Source organism: Cydia splendana, chromosome Z (assembly GCF_910591565.1).
Source record: "Cydia splendana chromosome Z, ilCydSple1.2, whole genome shotgun sequence".
NCBI lineage: Eukaryota > Metazoa > Arthropoda > Insecta > Lepidoptera > Tortricidae > Cydia > Cydia splendana.
The window spans coordinates 32,250,453-32,273,750 of NC_085987.1; the positions used below are offsets into that span (position 1 = coordinate 32,250,453).

At 39.2% G+C, this 23,298-nt stretch overlaps 1 protein-coding gene across 1 annotated transcript in view; it reads left to right on the forward strand.

Moving 5' to 3' along the window:
* LOC134804742 (discoidin domain-containing receptor tyrosine kinase B-like) overlaps nt 1-23,298 on the forward strand; it is a 269,473-nt gene that overhangs the window by 198,094 nt on the left and 48,081 nt on the right. The window contains exons 11-13 of the mRNA XM_063777943.1: nt 2,197-2,515; nt 2,969-3,072; nt 6,531-6,625. Coding sequence (XP_063634013.1) covers nt 2,197-2,515; nt 2,969-3,072; nt 6,531-6,625 — 518 coding nt within the window. The remainder of the gene's footprint in view (nt 1-2,196; nt 2,516-2,968; nt 3,073-6,530; nt 6,626-23,298) is intronic.

Sequence of the window (23,298 nt, forward strand, 5' to 3'; positions counted from 1 at the left end):
GAGTGGGCCCCGCAATGGCCGCACTCACAGTGCGACAACAGGGCAACACTTTGGAGTGGCTGTGAGGTTGTCGAGAGGTGAGTCTGCGGTAGCCAGATCCCGGTAATCCGTTCAGCAGGCCGCCGGCGTTATGACATTTTACACTTCCAACCTGGACCATAGGTCCCGCTCTTGCGACTCCACTCTGGCCGGCCAGTCAAGGCAAGCACAGAGGCGAGGGCCAGATGAAAGTGCCCTCTGGAATAGGGGTCCGCGGTGTCGCCACTCACCGTCAGCTCGCCACAAGCTGCCCCCGCGGGCTATTATTATTATTATTAAATTTTACGAATACTAATAATGGCTATGATTAAGGCAACAAACTTATCCTTGCGGTCGTATCCATACACTGACATGTGTATCCATTGCAAACATAACTTTGTCATGCTTTTTGGGTTTTTCCCTCTAGGTACTCGTGCTAAGATATTCCGTCTTGTTTAATTTCATAGGTTTTTTAATCTAATTGCATCCCTATAGATTTTTAAACATTTTTTTAAAGTGCTTTGTCGAGTGAATTTGTTAGTGTCCCGTGGATATGATTTTCCGTTCAAGACTTTACGAAACATAATTAGGTAACTAGGTAGTTAATTCAATTGGTACCTACATAACACTTTAAACTCTCGCGTTTTGTACACATATTTAATTACACAAACGGGTCTACCGCGATATAATTTCATTATTTTTACCTTTAATTCCGACGTTTCAGCTGAGTTGCACCAGCTGTGGTCACGAAAAGACTCCTGTGGAGACGGAAGGTCTTTCCGTGACCACAGCTGGTGCAACTCAGCTGAAACGTCGGAATTAAAGGTAAAAATAATGAAATTATATCGCGGTAGACCCGTTTGTGTAATTAAATATGGTACCTACATTACAAATTCGATATGAGCACCGAAAAAATATGTATTTTTTTAATTCGACGTATATGAATGTTCGCAAACGTTATATTTGCGGCGAATACGAATATTTGTATTCGTTGTATCCCTAGTTTTTACCCACGACGGAGACGAGACGGCATATCCATTAAGGTTGAGAGGCAGTTTGTGTATTTCGGGATTGTGTTGTTTGTTTGTGCAGACGAATTAATGTTCCTAATTGTCTCTAAAACAGATCAATCGTTTATTTGCGGTTTTTTGTATTGCTTTTATACCTAGTTTGAACCCACCATGGCGATGTTATAAAATTGTCAAGGAATATAAAAAATAGTAATTTTAATATTGAGTGTTTAGTAAAGGATGACTCACGCTAGACCGGACCGTGCCCGGAGGCGTCCAGAAAACTAATCACCAAAAGCTCCTGCCCGGCCCCGGCCCGGTCTAGCGTGAGTCATCCTTAAAACTGTCACTTACATTTACTCGTATATAGGTAGTAAGTTTCTTTTGACAATGTTAGCCAATTTTATAATATGAGAGCTGTGATATACCTAAACACAAACAGTCACCATAACTCCGAGTTAAAAACGCGCCTTACGGCGTTCCCAGCACAAATTCCGTCTGCACAAAACCGGCGCGGCCGCCCGGCTAAGCCCACACCATTGTAGCCCCACAATTAGTTCTGTTCTCGACACCTATTCATTTCCCTGCATTGTCTTAGCCTAAGACGGAGGAGGTGTTTTCCTTCTCGCTATACGTTTAGTTGTCAGCGCTGCGCACTAAAAATAAATAACTACGTTAGTTAGTCAAGTCAATGAATAAGTAAAGTAACATTAAAGATAAATTGCTCTTATACTTATATTGATAAAATATATACTGTTAAATGAACATCGGAAAAAGGAAAATATTTAACATCCCCTACTTGATAACAGTAAACAAGTAAACGGATAGAAACGGATATTAGTTACTACATAAATAGAATTTTTATTCAAGAGCACTGCGAGATTTTACTACTTTTAGTTGTTACTTAGTTTGTTTTTACTCACATTGAATCTATTTGAAATTGGCCCAGTTACAAAATAAACGGTGGATAAAATTCACTACTTGTAATCCCATTAAATCTTAGCCCGCCTTTAGACTAGAGGTCCCATTCGTAAAAAAACACGATTAGGGATAAGATAGCCTGGAGCTCTTTTAGGGTGCAACTGGGATTACTGGGAAAGGGCTAAGACTATAAGTACATAATTTAAAATGCTGACTGTTGCTCCATTGTTGTTTTTTTTTTCAACAGTTCCCACCGTGATTAACGCTTCAGCGGAATTTTTGGACGAATATTACCGCACCGATTTGCCGCCGTCGTCCCGTAAGAAGCGCAACTCGTCCTTGCGCGTGAGTGTGGGGCTGGCGTGCGGCGCGCTGGTCGGCGCCGGCGCCTTCATCGCCGCGACGGTCGTGCTCCTGGCCAAGAGGACCAGGCGAAGGATACCAAACATGCTAAAGAAGCCATTTTGCCCATCATTACGGAATGCCACCTCCAACTCCAGGAACAACCGCAGAGCCCCCAGGCTGGCACTGGCTCTTGCTAATTGTCCACCAATACACATGCTGAGGTAAGCTTTATTTGATATAGGTAGTGATAATATACCGCTATTTACAGCCGTATTCTCTAAAATTATTTTGTTTTGTTAAAAAAAACATCACTACGAGTACACCTTATAAAACAAAGTCCCCCGCCATGTCTGTCTGTCTCTATGTTCACGATAAACTCACAAACTACTGAACGGATTTTTATGCGGTTTTCACCTTTTCATAAAGTGATTCTTGAGAAAAATGTTGGTGTATAATTTGTAATGTTTTAGTGCAAACCTGTTGCAATATACGCGTGCGAAGCCGGGGCGGATCGGTAGTTTCAAGTCCTGTAATAATACCTTAGCCGATTCAGCGTCAATAAATGTGGTTTCACTAACAAATTCAGTAAATATTTATACTAATCGATTAGTTTATACATATCGAATATAAATGGTTATTGATACAAACATGCTTGTTCTATTTTTACGACGCAGGCCTGCAGTCGTCGATGAGGATTATAGAGAGCCCTACAATATATGGAGGGAGACCCTCGGGCGGCGCGACAAGCACGACGCCCATGATCAAAACGAATACAACGGTGAGTTTTATCCGAGTTTATTTACCAACAACGTTGATTAAATTTTCTACCTTTGTTTCGCCGTTTCGAAACTGTGCTTACCTACCAGCTAGCACCATACATACGACGATACCTATATGCCTTTAGAATTGTTTGTTTTTTGTGCACGCAATGGTGGTTGGTTGTATTTGATCTTCAAAATGGACTAACCTATTATCGTTAAGTACCTACTTATTTGTTTTTAATTTATAGTATCACAAATCTAAATGCGTTACAGTTCTTAGATAGGTTATATTTATGAATAATTGAATATTCTTATTATTGTGTATTTTTTATGTACCTTAATATGAATTATATCCATTTATATTGACATAAAACAAGTCACAGTTAGATTATTCCATGGTTAATACAATCCTGTTACATCAAACCAGATCAGCTGCTGAGGCGCGGGGCTGACCCTTAAAGTAAACATTGGCTCTTAAAAATGAAAGACCCTACATTTATAATTACAAACAAGGGTAGTACCTTCTCTCAGTATTGAAGGTTCAATTGTCATACTGAAGCGATATACAATTAAATACTTTGCTAAAAAAAACACAGTAAAAAATATAATATGCAACTCAGAGAAGAGGACACAATCAACAGCAAAGTAGGCCCTAAATTAAAAAATAAAATATTGCGGCTTGTTCCAGGAAAACAGACTTGACATTTTGCATGTTTAAGTATAACGTAACAGCATAAGTAAATATACACCGGAGAAAATTCTACGCAGATCCAACAAAGTACTTACTAATATAGAATAATTAAAACTCCAGAAAATGAATCCCACCCGGCACTTACCCATAAACAAGCCTAGTTCAGTCGGCTAGTATAGGTAAAACTGTTCCATAATATTTTATTTTGTTAAGTAATAAAGGGAAAAGAAAGCTTGGTTCGATGTGACTTGCCCCAGGTCATGTTCGGCGCGCCTACCTGCCCGCCCGCCGCTAGTTAGCCCGCGCGACACTCGCTCGCCCCTCGACTGCACTCGTGGCTTTTCGAGTGCACTTGCCGCTAGATCGTTACTTTTCCCAGCTACTCGCCGACCTCTTACCTTCGCGAGTTTGTTAATGGAAACGAAATGTCTTAATGAGCTTTGTAACGAGACCGTTATTTATTTTACAGTACATATGGTGCTAGTTTAACGCAATGGAGCGATAATTTTATAATATATAATAAACATTTTATAATGTAAAAAACAATGTAATGTTTAAAGGTTTAAAGCAATAAAGATTATATTTATTTATATTATTTATTAATTAGCACATTAGATAACTACGTCGAAAATTTAAAGGGCCATGTGTACTGTAAAACGGTGTACGATACACGTGCGAATAGGTAATTCGCAACCCGTGTAGATTTAAAACACTCCCTTCGGTTGTGTTTTAAAATTTGCCACTCGTTACGAATTTCCTATTTTTCGCACTTGTATCGTAATGCACTATTATTGCCGGGCTTTATATTATCATATCATTTGACTTCATTCACAGTGGCCTCACCGAATCATACATAAACATAACTTATGGAGTTCATCGTATACGTAGAGCAATGTACCTAAGGATATTTTTACATAAGTTATGTATTTAACTAAGTGCTGTTCTAAAATGTCACAAAAAGGGTTTAGATAATTCTAAAGTATAGTTAAGAACTTTTGCCACGTAATCCCAGTTGAGACATAACAATTCATTAATTATGTAGAGCATTACAAGTAAAACCTAGAAGCACAGACTTTAGGGCCCCTTATAAAGAAAACTAAGATAGAGGAGCGAGCTCGTTACGACGGGCGGACGTCCGGTCGGAAGGGCAGCCATTGTTCAGGCGCCATATTGAAAAGATGATGCGCCCTCAGAGCACGATAATGGGGCTAGCGGGTGCGGGCTAGCCTGCTATCACCGACGGACGGGTACATTGTTAGAGGAAATAGCCAACATGTTCAAATATCGACGGATCTGCCCCGTTCGCTCGCATAAGAATGCCGTAGAATAAAAATAAGCTACCTTTACCGTGTATAATAACACCGCGCTCCGCTCGCATTCTGCTGGAATCTGGAATGGTTACTTTGAACCCTTCAGACTTGTGAATTTAATTTAAAGGTAGATACCTTACCGAGGTGAAATACGTAGCGAGTTTTTTTCTGAATGTTACGACACAATATTAAGTACCGTAAAACGGGGTCAACAGAAATCGCGGGGTGAATAGAGAAATTTTGAAGTTTTTCTTTCAAGACTTTATATTTAAAAACGTACATCTCTAAACCTAGATTTTTTGGAATGCGTATACACGTATAGTAGACTATATAATCTCTACATTGATACTAAAATAAATTAATCAAACTGCCTAAAACTTAGATTTTTTTTACTCTAAAGTAAGGTCTCGCCGAGGTAAGAAATGAAGCCTGTCTGAACTTTGTTCTAGCGGTAAATGTTTTGACATTAACTAAGTAAAAGTTAGCTAACCTGGTAATATAGTATCTGTAGTACCTAAATTATAAATAATATCACTAATTTTATCTATAATGAAGCATTTTTTTTGCAAAAAACGAATAACAAGCAATTTTACGTGATAAAGGGGTCAGTGCACACGCATATGGGGTGAGTAGTTACGCCATAGGGGGTGATTAGATACAACAAAGGGGTGTAAAGACACGCCTTGGGGGTTAAAAGATACGAAAAAATAATTTTGTGTCAAATAGCTGTTTAACAGATATATATACCATTTGCCAATAGAGTATCAACATAATAATGACCAAATTCGATGCCTATGACAACTAAAACTTAATATTTCTATTCACCCCTTTCTTGTGTCTATCGACCCTCTTTTAAGGATATGGAGAAAACAGGTAGTTTTCTTTGATTTTCTCTGAAATGGGTAGGTAAAAAATTATTTCACAAATGCAAAATTGAAGAACTAACCTAGACTCAAAAAATAATATCAAAATTTTTACTTTTATCATTTGGATTATTGACGAAAATCGTTCTTGAAGTTGAAAATCGTGTCTTTTCACCCCGTTTTACGGTATGTGGAATGCTTACAAAGCATAATAACGCAATATAAAAGGCAAAGAAATGCGTCTAGTCAGAGAATTTCAATTTTCTTTGTATGATGAAATCCTGTATATAACTTATTTATTTACCTATACTTACCTAAGTAAACAAATAACGCCATATAATAAATACCTACCTACCATCGCATAAGCCCGTGGTTATCACCCACCCACACTGAAATCGTGATGCCTACGAATAAACTTATACGTAAATTCTAATATTGATAAACCTTACACTCAAGATTTTGTTCCAACGCATATCTGCGACAAATTACTTGCTTAAAATCCATGGCAAACACTAAGCCCCACCTACCTTTTCACTATCACGAGAAAAAGCAGAATTTATTCCTGGGGTTGCTTTTTACAAAAATTCTTAATATGATTTCTTTGCACGCAGAAATCTGTGAAGACCCAGAATTCCCGCGCCCCTACATGATGAAACGCCCCGACCCGCACGAGAGCTTCTACGCTGCCACCGACATCATACACCATGTGAGTTTTTATTTTTATTCCTTTACTATAAAATAAAAATTCTAAGTAATATACTTAATATAAAAGTCTTAGTTAAGCGACGTACAATTTACCGTAGTCCTTATAGCAATTAGTTTTTTAAACCCTACAATTAGGTTCGTAAACATTGACAAACCAAGTGTACAAGTGTCAACCGTCATGGCCTCATGGCAGAACAGTGTTATAAACATGCGCTCAAGTGTTTTAAAATCTATACACATTAAAGAATGCAATTCATATCCTTTCACACTCATGGTTGATACAGTCTCTCATGTATATTTAGTGCTCTAAATATAATTGTTTGTTTATATTTTTTAAACTTCGATCTTCAGTAGTGAGTACTGATTTATATTTACTTATTTAATATCACAATGAACTATCACAATGTACACGAAAGGTTACGTGGGTAAGTAACAAAAGCTATCGCGGCAATTAGGCACAAATCACGTTAAATAAAGCAGCGTCGTTACGTTGAAACACGATTTCGAAGAGCGATATTCAAAATGCAAGACTGTTGTAGCTGGGCCCCCGTGAGGACGTGCTGCCCGCCCAGATTCAATAACCGGCAAGGCCCTTGTTTTATTGGAAATGCAATTTGCATAATATTGAACCTTCAGATTCAGATATTTCACGTCGGATGCATTTTTTATTGAATAAAACAATCACTGCAACAGGTCAGATTTAAGCTTTATTTAAATGATAATATATTAATTTTCACATATTCCTTTGTGCCCGTTTAAATTCCATACTTCCGTAATTTTTCACACCAGATTGAATAGTATCTAATGCCTGTAGGGATATGATGGTCGTTCTTGACTACGTGACAGTGTGATAAAACGGTGTCTGTCACTTTCTATCCCGCGGTGTAAAAAGTGACAGTTATTTTATCACGTGGATAAAACCATTCATAATACGCCGGCTGATTTCCCTTCATTTGTTTACACCTGATGGTGATCACGACTAACATACGAGTATACGTGTAAATTGCAACATCGCTCACATTGTAGTATACTAATTCACCGTTGGACCCTCCCGCCCGTGATTTCCCTAGAGAGTATCGTATTGTGACGCCGTGGGGAGTGGCAAACCTGCTCATCGTTCATTTGTAATGAGCACAGTTATTTAACACGTTATTTGTTTGTTTGTTTCCTTTAAAGGGGCCCACTGATTAACGGTCCGCCGGACGGTATCGGCCTGTCAGTTAGAACAAAATTTTGACAGTTCCGAACAACTGACAGGCCGATACCGTCCGGCGGACTGTTAATCAGTGGGCCCCTTAAAATTTCAGTGCTAACGGTTAGGGCATTTTCATAAGTGTGTACTTGCCTGTAAAGGGTTTAAATTTAGTGTCGAACGCCATATAGGTTCTCCGAATTTAAACTACGAGTACAAGTTAAATTGGAAATGTTATATTATTCTTATGTTAACAAAATTAGCTTAATTATTTAATACTTAAGCAACATGTGGACTTTATAATAATACTTATGTAATCGGGACTCAATCAGATAGCTAGCATACATTAGTCAATTGGTCGCGCATAGAACGTTGTATAATTATTGGTGAAATTGATTGGCATATATGGGTAGTACCTACATATATAGAATGCATTCATCGGCCATAATGAACTTCGGTGAAACGGACAGGTGGGATATTGGATTAGCTTCTAGGTAAGCTTGCCTTTCATGCGTAGTAATTACACTGATATTACCGGCTCGAGCTTTTCCATGTAACACCACAACACATTTTGAATAATAATATTTTGAATGAAATACAGTGGAACCTTGATAAGATGAAACCCTAACTTGTTATAACGAAATAAAATACGTTCTCCTTCCCTTCATAAGACCTAACCTCATTAAGAGAAAGTAAACAACGGTTCCCTTCACGATTATCCAGTACAATTTTAACCTCCGTATCTCGAGAAATACTTTACGTGTTTGTATAGTTACCTCTCTAATACGAATTTTACGTTTGTTTTACCTCTGGTCAGACCGAAACCACTTTAAGATGAACAAAAACCTATATGAACCAGGCATCTCTAAGTCGATACCTACTTATTTCCCTCTGTATAAAACGAAAACTCATTAATGCGAACTGTTTGGCGTTCCCTTGAGATTCGTGCTATGGAGGTTTTACTAGGTATAAACCATGTACCAGAGTTCAAAGCAGTTCTAAAAACAAACGCTTAGTTTAATACTATCTTCGTTCAACGAAATCAAAGCCAATACAAAATTAGCACCTATAAGTATTATAAAGTATTTCATACATACAGCAGAGGTAAGTTATTTTTAGTAAATAACAGCCATAATTTGCAATGTAAATATTGACAAATAAATTCCACAACCCTTTCTTACCATATAGATCTAAAATCAGAAGCATGCCGATAAGAAATGATCAACTTTGAAGTCATGGAAATGAATCCCACTAGTTTTGTTTTAAGTGGCCTCTTCAAAGACAGATCATGACTTTGAACATTGAGACCACAAAGGCTTGTCAACAGCGTTGCGGCGGTGACATCAATCAGATATAATCATATCTGACCCCAGACGCAGGTTTCCTGAAGTGGTAGTTAGAGAACAACGATTTGCATTGTTATTTGAATAGACATACAGATGTTTTACTGATTTTTTAGAGGAAAGATTGGTTCTTCGATTTCGCAGCCAAATAGCCAAAAATATAAGATTAAGATTTATTTGCTTGCCATAGATTCATGCCAATAATAATATTCAGTCACTTTCGTAAATCTAGTACCTGAGGCAATTCTTGGGATTAAGTTGCCGAATGCCGAACCAACACCACACTTCCTTAGCGAGACGTGACTAAATCCCGGAACAAACGCTAACTCTAAAGTAATCATTATTTATTTCAGTACTTATTTATTCGTCCGTCACAAATTAACAAGCAACTCTTCAGTTTGAGCAACTCGCTTAATAACAATCTGTTACAATTCAACTGAAATGAGCAAGACAAGCGCCGCAATCAAACCCTTAGCTAGGCGTTATTTCGGCATAATCTTGCAGACAGCAAACATAAACACGGGTCCGCAAACAAGTGAAAACCACCACAACCACACTAACGTTTGCTAAACATAACAGGAAGCCACGAGCGAATATCAACAATTACTTTGAGCAGAATCAGTGGTCCGAAAGTGAGCTGCCATACTTGACTAAAGCGTACTATTTGACTAAGCACCTAACTCAATACAATGAGCAGCCAGTCAGAGACAGACATATTGTTCCCTCACGGCTATGTAAATAAACAAGAGGATCTTCTTCAACTAATTAAAGGTCGACGATATATGGCCCACTGAGCACTGAAGTTGACTGTCTACTCAACCATCTCGCCTGCGGTGACACCGAACATGGGAATCTAATATTAGTTAATAAATGACTAATATAATATAGAGGTATCTATCTACCTACGCGTAGCTTACGGCCCGATTCGAACAATGCTTTTAAGAAGTCACAGCGATACGATACCGATCTCTCAGTATCAAAAGTGTCTATTCACCACACCAGCTCGGAAACGCTTACTTTGCACTTCAAAAACTGATAAGAAAGTTGCATTTTCTCCACATGTGAGGCAAAGTAAAATTTTGAGATGTTTGCTCATGTTGGCTTATGGAATGGACTTTTAAATGATGATATTGGATGATAAATATTTAATAACATTCATTTGGATTTGATTTGATTTCATTTTGTTTGATGTTTTACAGTTGATATTTTCCTTGCGTTGGAGTGGTGAAAAATTTTGTGTTACACTCGGTGGCAAAATTTGTTTAACCCTCGTGCCTTGAAACCCTCTCAACGCTCAAAATTCCATGTCTCGAACCACTCGCTACGCTCGTGGTTCAATTTTGGAATCTTTCACTTACTCGGGTACCAATCAATATTAGCACGAGCGGTTAAACAACAACTTTGCCCCCTTGTAAAACAAATAACTATTTTTTGGTTGGAGAAATGTCACTTTTGACACTGACAGATGGTATCGTAACACTGTGGCTTCTTATAAGCATTTTTCGAATCATGTCGATTGTTGCACAAAGCGACTGTATTCGTTTCGATGCACAATCAGGAGTAGAAGTACCTAGGCTACGTATTGGGTTGTTGTGAGGTAAGGTCAAAAAGCGCACGTGGATGGAATTTCCACAGACAGATTTGGCCGCTTTCAATTATGCCTATTCATGATTATATGTAAGAAAAAATATCTATCAAACCCAAACCATAACGAAGCCTGAACATTAATTTGTTTTTTATGAGCAGCAGAGTGTATTTACCGAACTACACAGTAAGTATTATACTTTTTTATTCAACGAGTATTCCTCTCTATAGCTTATCTATAAATAAATATTTGACGGAGGCAGCATGGGTTTGTACAGGATGGCGGTGTGGGCGTAGTATCTCGATGTACCTATTACTTCACAGCTAACTCAGTATGCTACCAGTGCATGAAATAAACTTTCGGACTTCCCAAGTAGCACAGATAGCTCTATAACTACTCACTTTTAGTTCTATCTAACGCTCTGTGCGTATTAAGACACTTATAAGAGCACAATCGTGGGCCTACAGCTGTATAATAGATCTCAGTGATATTTATATAGCTTAGGGCTGATTAAAAGCTGCATTACGGCTCTGAAAACTACCATTAATACGCAAAGAGTGATATAAAGGTATATTTGCTACGACCCTATACAGCTTTAAGGGTTATCAAATGCTTTAACCGTTATAAGGTCTGTTTAGTGGATAAAATTACGCCATGTGCTGTATAAGGAGGTAATTGTGGACTTTTATTACGTTGACTTATTAAGGGACCACAAGTGAACTATTATGAAGCTAATAGTCGTATAATGGAACACATGTGGCATATAATACAGCTTGTCGCTTGACATGTTTACCGCTAAGCAGCTTTTATTACACTGACTTTTAAGGGAGCACGAGTGAACTAATATGAAGCCAATAGACGTATAATAGAACACATGTGGCGCATAATACAGCTTATCGCTGAACGTGTTCACCGCTAAGCAGCTTTTATTACGCTGACTTTTTAAGGAAGTACGAATGAACTATTATGAAGCCAATAGACGTATAATGGAACACACGTGGCGCATAATACAGCTTATCGCTGAACATGTTTACCGCTAAGCAGCTTTTATTACGCTGTCCTTTAAGGGAGCACGAGTGAACTAATATGAAGCCAATAGACGTATAAATGGAACACATGGGGCGCATAATACAGCTTATAGCTGAACATGTTTACCGCTAAGCAGCTTTTATTATTCTGACTTTTTGAGGAAGCACGAATGAACTATTATGAAGCCAATAGACGTATAATGGAACACATGGGGCGCATAATACAGTTTATCGCTGAACATGTTTACCGCTAAAGCAGCTTTTATTTCGCTGACTTATTATAAGGGAGAACGAGTGAACTATTATGAAACCAATAGACGTATAATCGAACACATGTGGCGCATAATACGGCTGAGCGCTGAACATGTTTACCGCTAAGCAGCCTATTATACTACCATTGGGACTGTCTGCATAGCGGCTGTCAAAACGTTCACAAGATGCCTTATAACTGTTTAGAGGTTCACTAGTGTATCGAAATAACGACTTGGACTTTATAGTGGTTCACTTAAGTATCTTTATCAGATATATAACAGTCGTATGCTGCATATAAGAATTTTAACGGTTCACGTTGCTTTTTAACATTGACCGCCATTTTATTGTATATAACCTACAAAATTGAAATTGCTTTTCCAACTTTTAAGGGTAATAATAAGGTTTTGTGCCTGAGTTCTTAATCTAAATCATTAGTTTAGTACTTCCTATAACGTATTATTAACTTTTTATCTCATAATTCTGTCCAAACCACTGAAATAGTTTTTACACATAGCTTATTTATATCATTAATTTAAATAAATACTGATTATTTTCGTGGCGCACTGAAATTTTCTTAGATAATGTATATATATAATGTCAATAAACTTGCATTCCCAAACATCTTTCTCTCATTAATATATAAAAGATCATGTACAATCATTTAACTAAACACTTTAACAAAATGACTTATGGTGTCGTTGCGCTTAACGTTTTTGCTTCAATATAAATATATTCACCTCTGCGTTCGTCGTCACTATACTAAATATAATAGCTGATTTTTAAGGCAGAGGTGTAAAAGTATGTTATAAATTATCTTTTATTCAGCCCAACGTCAATATTTCCCGGTATTAGGGCGCACATGTGACATATTAGCTGAATAAAGGGTAACTGGTGGTCTCTTACCCAGTCAATATACACCTCTTATAACTCCTGTTACCCCTTATAATTCCGTTAAATTGCTGCTACAACGCTCTTAAGTAGCTATGTGAACCTAAGGCTGCCTAATTTGTGCCCATTTAAGAGTTATAAAAGCTGAAAAGACGCTTATACAGCTCTTATGCAGCTTTTATATTCCAGCTTCAAGCGTATTCGTACTTCATTATGCGGCTGCTATACAGCTAATCTGTGCTACTTGGGTTGTTAACCATACTAGTGCTTACTATGTTGCAGTAATAAATGATCAAAATATCACAAAAGTAGCTGAATATTGTTTGAATCATAGAGCATGCCGTACTGTAAGCTGAATAAGGTAGCTGTATATCGTCTGTATAAGCGCTATTACAGACGTTATACAGAAGGTTTGGGCGCAAAGTGGGCAGTGCCCACGCCGCTTACAACTGAATAACAGTAATGTAATAGCTGGGTCAAACAGATCACTGTGTTATGTCTTTCCTGTAGACATACACAAGAGTTAAGGGCTATAAAGGTTAATTTTCTTATTTAACCCTTATCCACGTGAAAAGGTCCTCCTTTTATTTAAAGAACTATGATAAAATCATTACTTACATGCCCACAAGCTGTTAACTATTGCCCACAGGAGAGAAAACTAGTGTGTTATCGCGAACTGTACATTTTTCTCTCCTGTGGGCAATAGTTAACAGCTTGTGGGCATGTAAGCAATGATTTTATCATGGTTCTCTAAATAAAAGGAGGACCTTTTCACGTGGATAAGGGTTAAATAAGAAAATTAACCTTTATAGCCCTTAACTCTTGTGTATGTCTACAGGAAAGACATAACACAGTGATCTGTTTGACCCAGCTGTATAAGTGTGTGCCCACACATTGGATCGCTGAATAACACTTGTATAGAGGCTGTCAAAAGCTTCTATACCGCTTTTAAACCAAAGTTATCCAGCTTTGTATACAATGACTCAGTTAGTCACACGTTATAAAGCTTTTGGTTCAAAAGTGCATTTTTACAGAAAATATATTCAGATATTTGTGTGTTAAATCAATGATTTGTCTTCCATTTTAATTTGTGAACTCGTGTCAAAGTGTAGTTTCTGAAGTGAATACAAATAAAGGAGGACATCACCCATATATTGATTTGATGTTTACATAACATCAATTTCATTGCGCATGCGACTTTACTGTAAATATATATATACATTTTATTTAAAATTTTAAAGCGCCGCGTAAATAATGCACTGTATAGAAAGTAAATATAGAAAATTTACTACTCCACTTTTAAATTTGTAATTTTTTGCGGTGTTTAGATGTTTTAGTGATAGAAAATGTACTTTAACCAGTTACGCTAAGATAAAACTAGTTTTATAAATGAATAAAAATGGGTTTTTCAGTTCATTTTAAATTCCTATTTAATTGTAGAGGTTAGAATATGAGCAACCGTAATGGCGTCCGACTGTGCTGAATATAAGCTGCTGCCACAGCTATTATTGTGCTAAATTTCTGAATAGGCATTCACATTATTCGCGTTACTAAGCTACATGTTAGATAATAATGGTTTTACAACAACAAGTTTTTAATAACATCAGTATAAAAGGAATTGTTTTCTCAATCTTAAAGCCTATTAGGGTTCTATACACAAATGGTAAAAACCACATAGATCCTCACTAGTTTGATGAGAAACATTATAGGTATGTAACACGGGCAATATTCAATCCTACTTCCTACTAATATTATAAACGCGATATAAAATTTAAGTTCAATCTGTGTAAGAATGTACTATAATAATAATATAATATAAAAAAAAACCGCTGACACTGACAGACGTCCTTTTACATTTCTTTTCATATAATATATTTTTACATGTGGTTTTTGCCCTAAAAGACTGATAATATACTCATGTGTGAACCCAGTTAGTAGTGAATCATGCGGACAATTGATATAATTGACTATAAATACCGCGACCATGGGTTGCAGTCGCATTAATACCATGTTGACATTTGTCATACACCACCGGCAAAACCACGAACGAAATTAGAAATGATTACAAGGAGTCGAGCTAAAGCGGTAACGACAAGCGCACGCCCACCACCCCCGCCCGCCTCGTCCACTTCCTCGTCCACATTGTCGTCAGGCGACGAGTTCGCAACGGCGCCTGACACAGACGGGTCCAGTGACGAGAGCGGGCCGCCGCCGCCGCCGCCACGACCACCTGTGCGACGAGGACGGCCACCGCTGCCGGCACGCTTGGGGCCTGCGGGACATCCTGCCCCGCCCACGGCTCCCGCTACCGGTGGTATAGTGCGACGCATGAGATGGACTCGAGACATGAACGAGAATGTCATGCGCGCCTATTATGGGGCTACAGAGGGGGGAACACAGCTGTCCGCCTACCGTTCGAGAATACTGCCTCTGTTTCAGACTCTTGAACCCACCATCACCGTGTCGGAGCAGCGATTATCGGATCAGGTGCGCGTTATTCAGCGGCTAAAGCGCTTGGATGACGCGACACTTGATCGGCTTCGCCAGGAGGCTCTCTCTGCTCGCGCGGACTCCATCTCGGTGCGGGATCTGCCCGCCACGTCGCCGGATCCGGTGCCCGCACCCGACCTGGCACCGGGGGCGCCACGGGTTGATTTCTGTACCGACGAGGGGGACTTCGTGAGTCAGAATGTGAGTACAACTGCTAATGAGCAACTGAGGAGGACTTTGGAAGAGGTGATTACGCAATATCGCGCCACAACTAACTCTAGGCCACGATTACCACGTCTGCCTATGAATAGACGCAATCTAGCGCTAATGGGAGCCCTAAACGCTTTACTAGAGCCACATTTACGGACTAGTAAAGATTTAGATGATACGCACTCGATCTTGTACTGCGGAGCCATCGCGGCGTGCCGTGTTGCTCGCGTCAAGTTCCCGGACGCTGAACGTGCACCTAGGACCGTCGGAGGTGTCCCTGCATGGCAAGCGCGGATCGAGCGACGTATCAGCTCGTTTAGGACTCTCATCGCAAAGCTAATCTGCTTCAGGGGGGGCAACAATCGCCGCCGAGTAATGCGCTTTGTGAATCAGGCGTTCGCGGGGACGGATATCAGGCCCCGCGACTACATGGCCAATGTCACAGAGCGCATCGACTTTCTAAAGCAGAAAGTCTATGCATGGGCAAACCGTATTCGCCGTTACAGAGAGCGTGTGGATCGATTCCAGCAGAATCGCCTTTTTCAAAGTGACCAAAGGAAGGTGTACCGAAAGTGGGAGGAAACCAACCTTCGTACGCCCGACACGCAGCCGCCGGATGCTACTGCCATGACTGACTTCTGGCGTAGCATCTGGTCGATGCCTGTTGGACATACCGTGGGGGGTTGGATGAGTGTTGTCGAGCGTGAGTGCGAGTTCATCGAACCTATGGGGGCAGTCACCATCAGCCCGGATGACATCAGTTGTGCCATCCGCACGGCCCAGAATTGGAAAAGTCCTGGACCGGATGGATTGCACAACTTCTGGCTAAAGTGGTTCCGATGCTCGCACTCGCGCTTGGCAGCACAATTCCAACAAGCCCTCGAGCTTGGTTCTCTCCCACCTTCCTTAACAACTGGTGTCACCTACCTGCTCTATAAGTCCGGTAGTACCACGGAAGCGAAAAACTACAGACCCATCACATGCTTGCCTACACTCTACAAGCTCCTTACATCCATTTTGAGAGCAAAAATCAACGCGCACATTGTCGCAAACAATATTCTGGCTTCCGCTCAAAATGGATGTAGGGTTGGGTCCCGTGGTACTAAAGAGCTCCTCCTCATAGACATGACCATCTGCCAACAAATCCGGCGGAACAAGGGGGCCCTCTCAGCCGCTTGGATTGACTACAAGAAGGCCTATGATTCGGTGCCTCATTCTTGGTTGGGGAGGGTCTTAGAGTTGTATAAAGTTGATGCAGCTTTGAGAGCCTTCCTAAGCGCGTGTATGAGGCAGTGGACCACAGTCCTTCGTCAACCAGGAGGCGGGGATGACCCCCCTGACCCGCAGGATTTTATAAGGATTGAGCGAGGAATATTTCAGGGTGACAGTCTGAGTCCCCTATGGTTCTGCCTAGCTCTCAATCCCCTCAGTACCCTGCTGAAGGATTTGGGACTAGGTTGTCGGCTTCGGAGAGAGGGTGAAATCATTTCTCACCTTCTGTACATGGATGACCTCAAATTATTTGCACCAAATAGCCAAGACTTGTCGGAGCTACTGAAAACCACCGAAGGTTTCAGTAGTGCCATCAACATGGAGTTTGGTGTCGATAAATGTGCGGTTATGCATGTACAGCGGGGGAGGGTTGTAAATTCAACAAATTTACAACTCTCTGAGACAATGTCTTTCAGATCTATCTCTGAATCAGAAACCTATAAATACCTTGGCATGTCACAGTCGTTGGGTATTGAGGACGAGGGTATTAGACGGTCGGTGAAGGAGCGCTTTTTCAGTCGGCTCACAAAAGTCCTTAACAGTCTTTTGTCAGGAGGCAACAAAGTGCGCGCCTTCAACGCCTGGGTAATGCCCCTACTCACATACTCCTTTGGCATACTAAGGTGGACTCAGACCGAGCTGGACGCCCTGGATCGGAGGGTCCGGTCACTGCTCACCACACATCGCATGCTACACCCACGCTCGTCAGTTATGAGATTGTACATCCCACGGAAGTGTGGAGGCCGAGGCTTCCTAAACGCCAAGGATCTCCACAACCGCGAGGTGTACAATCTCAGGAATTATTTCCTTAACAACGAGGGTGGGATGCATCGTGATGTGGTGGCAGTAGACAGGAACCTCACGCCGCTCTCCTTGGCAAACGAGAACTGGCGCAAACCTGTGGTACTAAGTACTGCGGATCGCAAGGCGGCATGGGAGAGTAAGGTGCTACACGGGCGGTTCTACAAGGCCCTCACGGGACCCGATGTGGACCTGCTCGCGTCGGTGAACTGGTTACGATTCGGGGACCTCTTCGGAGAAACCGAGGGTTTTGCCTGTGCAATTGCGGACGAAGTGATGATGACGAACAACTATCGGAAATATATCCTGAAGGACGGTACGGTCGACATTTGTCGGGCATGCCGCCGTCCCGGAGAGTCACTCAGGCATATCATTTCCGGTTGTTCTCATCTTGCTAACGGCGAGTACTTGCACAGACATAATCTCGTAGCCAGAATTATTCACCAGCAACTTGCTCTTCTATATGGCCTTGTGGACCGCGAAGTACCGTACTACAAGTACTTACCTGCGCCTGTTCTCGAGAATGGTCGTGCCACGCTCTATTGGGATCGATCTATCATCACAGACAGGACTATTGTAGCCAATAAGCCTGACATTGTGATAATAGATCGATCGCAACGTCGGGCCGTGCTCGTTGACATCACCATCCCCCATGATGAGAATCTCGTGAAGGCCGAGAAGGACAAGTCCAGTAAGTACCTAGACTTGGCTCACGAGATAACCGCCATGTGGGATGTTGATTCGACGATCATTGTCCCGATAGTCGTTTCAGTGAACGGTCTAATAGCGAAGAGTCTCGACCAACATCTTGAGAGACTCTCGCTAGGTGGTTGGATCAAGGGTCAGATGCAGAAGGCGGTGATCTTGGACACGGCGCGGATAGTCCGCCGGTTCCTCTCTCTGCAGCCCTGACCACCGGTAGCTTGGGCCTTGCCCCGCTGCTGGCGGCACCCTAGGTTAGGTTTTTTATAATGTGTTTATATGTATTTTTTATCGTTTTGTAAGTGTTTTTATATTTTACTTTTATACTCACATTGTAAAACCCTAACCTAAGACCCTAATTGAATAAAGAGAATAATATATAATATAATAATAATATGATAAATCTGGGGGCACGGCAGATTACACAGTTATTTTTTCCGTTATCAGTTCCGACAAATATGTAGTAGGTAAAGGTACACGCAAAGATGTACGACGTGAGTACGAAGATGTATATAGTATGAGTATGGTATGGTTACGAGTATGGTATGAATATGAATATGGTATAGGTGCGAAGGTGCGGATATATTAGTAGCGGGTATCACGGGTATGAGTACAAATATAGTTTGGTATGGGCAGTATTGTTTAGGTATGAGTACGAGTATAGTGTGGGATGGGTATGAGTAGACCCACTTCAAACCTAAAAACATATTTTAATGATTTGATTTCGCTATATTTTAATGGGGGTGATTATTTTATTTTTCACATACCCAGTCCAGTCTACAAGTTTTTAATGCAACAATATCAATAACTAGCATTTGACACCTTGTTTGCCAACTAGCAACAACCTTAAATGGCCATTGGTAAACCTTATCTCGTTGCAGTAAGGTATGCAAATGGTCAGTTAACAGTGTTTACGATGGTAGCTAGTAATTGTTTACGTAAAATAACCAATCGAAAAGAATTGTTAAGAAAACTAAACCTAGATTTTTTAAATAATGATTGGATTAAAGAATAAATACGCAAGATGCGTTCAAAATAAAATAAAAACAAGTTCAAGCTCAAGGCAATCAGGCTCAAGTAGCACCGTTGACCGTGTATAAAGCTACGGAACCCTCTCTACCGCGCACTTGTTGATACTAAGCAGTAGTTTGAATAGCGCTTCTCATTGCGTTCATTTAGCAGCTTTTAGCAAGAAAAGATAGTACATGTGTACTAAAATTGCTATAACTTAAGGATTAGTGTTGTTTTAGTATTTATTATTCAGACGTTATGTCTATAAAAACCATAATTAACCCATATATGCAGCTACTGAATAACAAATAAGATGTGGATTTCATTACAGCTTCCAGTAATAGCGTCCACATTTATTCAAAAACTAGCATTAAAACAGAAACTGCAACCGCTTTTATACAGTTGAAAGTCTCCACCGACGCTTCTTTTCAGCATTTAGTAGCCACTATCACATTTTTCTTAATATTGTCTGCTTAATATCTCACAACACAGAATATATACAGCTAATTGCTGCTAATGCTGCTATTATGCAGCTTTTAGTAACCACAAATGCTTTAAGCTGAATAATGTCTGATTAACTATGTAAGAAATAAGTATTATTCGTATAGATAATTTTATTACTTCCTAGAAAAGTCTCACTATAAATGACGCAACGGGTGTTATTATAATTACGCTACACTTATGCCATGGTTGTAAGAACTCTGCAACAAATAAACGTAAGCATTTTTAATTTTGCGCTTATAATAAAGATTTCGAGGAGATAATAAATATATTTGGAAAATAATGTACAGTCGGCACTAAATGCGTTTATAAAAAATATGTTTTTATTACAACTTTTTACGTTTTATTTGGGTAAATATATTTATTACGGAAAAAAAGCATTAAAACTGAAATTAATATTTGAAAACTAGTATTGACTAGGAAGAACGTTTTAGTTAAAACATGTTTTCATTGTAACGTATGTTATTTTATTTATTTTCTCGGATATTTTATCTTAAAATCGTAGCAGCAGGATAAGCCGCCGCCGGGAAGGCTGGCGAGAGTTAAATTTATAACCGTGGCTCCGCTCCGTTCATTACGCAGAACCCCACTCTTTAGCTACAATTACCTACTAAGCTATTCTAATGTACCTGCATCTCCCTACAACCTCCGCAATAATACGCTCTAATACAATTTACTAGTCGGCTATGTCATTTGTTTCAATCTAGATTCTCCTTTTTTACATTTTATGATTAGATAGTTATTTGTTTACGAGGAAGCAAAGTTGTTGTTTAGGTATTCTTCGCGTTTCGTAATATTTAGACTATTTGAGCGAAACAGGTATAAGTCCAGAAGAGTGGAATCTTAAATGCAACTTTTCACACTGATTTCTAAGAATAAAAACCTTTCCGATCGGGTATTGTGAAAAGAATATACCATTACCTACTTAATTCTTTATAATCATACTTAACATGTTCTTTGTCCTAAAGATTTTACACGAAACCCGGGCACGCACGATATGGTAAATATTTGAAATGAATGTGCATTATCAAGCAGCGGTTTTTTAATAATTTGTGGTTGTCAAACTACATACCTACCTAATAAAATTACAAACATAATATTACATTAGGTTGTCTATGATTTAGAGCCTTTACATTCCACAGTGCCTATATTTTATTGTAAACGGTCTTCTGACAGTATTTACCAAATTCTCCTGTTAAATACATCTTATTATTTTTAATTATACCTATAAGCCAAGTTATACCTTATTATATTATCATTTCACAACGGTTAAACAATTTCTAATTGTATTAAAATTGAGATAGTTCTGAGGTGTTTTAACTTCGGTGAATTTTACTTATTGACAAAAAAATGCCTCCCATATTTAATTACTTTCAGTGCTTGGAGTAGGATGTCTTCCTGACTACCTCGAGTAGAAAATGGGTTTTAAAAAGTATTTTTTTGGCAAGAGGACATTCTAATGAGCTCCAAATAGGAAAGAAACCTAGCTTTAACATCAAACAAGTATACCTAAGTCAGAGCAACGCTAAGTGGCGCGGGCGCGTGCGACGGATTTTGCGTACAATGGCACCCGCGTGCGTGCGGCCGCTCCGTGCAATTGCAGCCATTATTATGTATATATACTGACAGACAGCTATATATATGTAGGGCTTTGAAATTTAACGGGCAGAGGCTTCCTAGTTATTGTATAAAGGAAAAATCATTCAGAACTGAGTAACTTTTAAAGAGTTAAGTAGAAGAAGATAACGGAACCTCGCTATCGATGTTTTTGTATTGAAGTAAGTATGCCCTCGTTTATTTCTAGAAAAATAACGGACGTTTTCTTCCACGTTTTTATATTTATTTCAGCCATCCCTGAGTAATATAAAGTTAGCTTAGGTTAGGTTCCACTATTATTTACATAAGTACTAATAGAAAATACGACGCACATCTTTTCATATGAAAATAACTAAGTAATCGCTCTATAATTACCTAGATAGGTCTATTTTATCAGATAGTTTTTTTAAAGTCAGTAACCGGTACTGAGGAAAGATACATTTTCGTCTATTATGGTAACAGCTAAATGAGACGTGCAAATGGGGGCGATATGTCGCAACAGATAGCTTGATTATGACTGTCACCACCCGCATAACTGCGGTGTCCATTCAAAAAGACCCATTCATTGAAACATTAAACAAATAAATACAAATATTGTATAAAAACTTATAAACTAAAAGTACCTAACTATTCTAATTTAATAAAAAAATATCTTGCAATCATCACGTTAATTGTTTTCCAAAATATCAAAATGTACATAAAAATAAATTTTATGTAAAACGTCAACATGCATCCGGTTAGTTTGTGAACGTGAACACGAACTAAACACACGACTTGATTAAATTTCGCCTGTGCCATAAAGTATTAATATGAGTCTTCCCGGCCATGGCCGTAAACTGCGCCCTCTAATTTGTTTACCGCGAGCAGGTGTCGCGGGCTTCTTCGGCCCAATATTTCGCCTTACCCTTACTTACCTATGTTCACAAGAACTCTGTGTCGGCCTCTTGTTTGACATAACTATAAAAGTGCTCTTATAAAATACTCTAGAAACTAAAGCGCTCTTTTAATTCCGTTTAAAGTGGATTCTCACGGTTAAATTTTACAGTTTTATCTTGCAATCATCACGTTAATTGTTTTCCAAAATATCAAAACTAACTTTAGGCTCACATAAAACGAAATCATGAACAAAAATTAACGAAATAACCAACAATAAAACGCAGTCATAAAAAACTAGGCTTATACGGATGAAAAACGACTAACCCGACAGATATTAAAGGTGTATTCCTGGCCGCATTTAAAGACTAAAATGTTTTTTTTTTTTCTGAATTCGATCTTGTTTTACCTAGAGGTAGTGACAATTCTTGTGACAATTTGTTGTGGTTTAGACCAGCTAGACATGCCTAACAACAGACATCAAAGTTTTAAATGAAACTCGCAATTTTTTCTGTAAAGTTTAATAAAAACTTTACTTATTTGTTGTAGTAAATAATTTATGTTTTCGACAAAATAAAAAGTAATAATTTGTTATATGCAGAAAACAGAAAACAAAGCAAAAAAAAATAATTGCCCAATTTTTCGATCAAATTTAATACAATTAAGTCAGTAGAATCTAAAAGTAGATAGATGGATCAACTTTTTTGTGTCGCTGTTTTGTACCGCTCGCTGTCCAGGGGAAAATAGAGACAGTTTGTTAAAAAGGGGATAAAATAAGGGTTAAGAGTTGCCCAATGGCAACGTGTGACAAGAAAAAGTTACCCAGATACGTTGGTATAGCCAGGATCTCCTTCGCCGTAATTATAATAATCATTTGTCAATATACTGTTGATATTCCTAAGGTTTCTAATGATCCTTGCTGACTGAGAT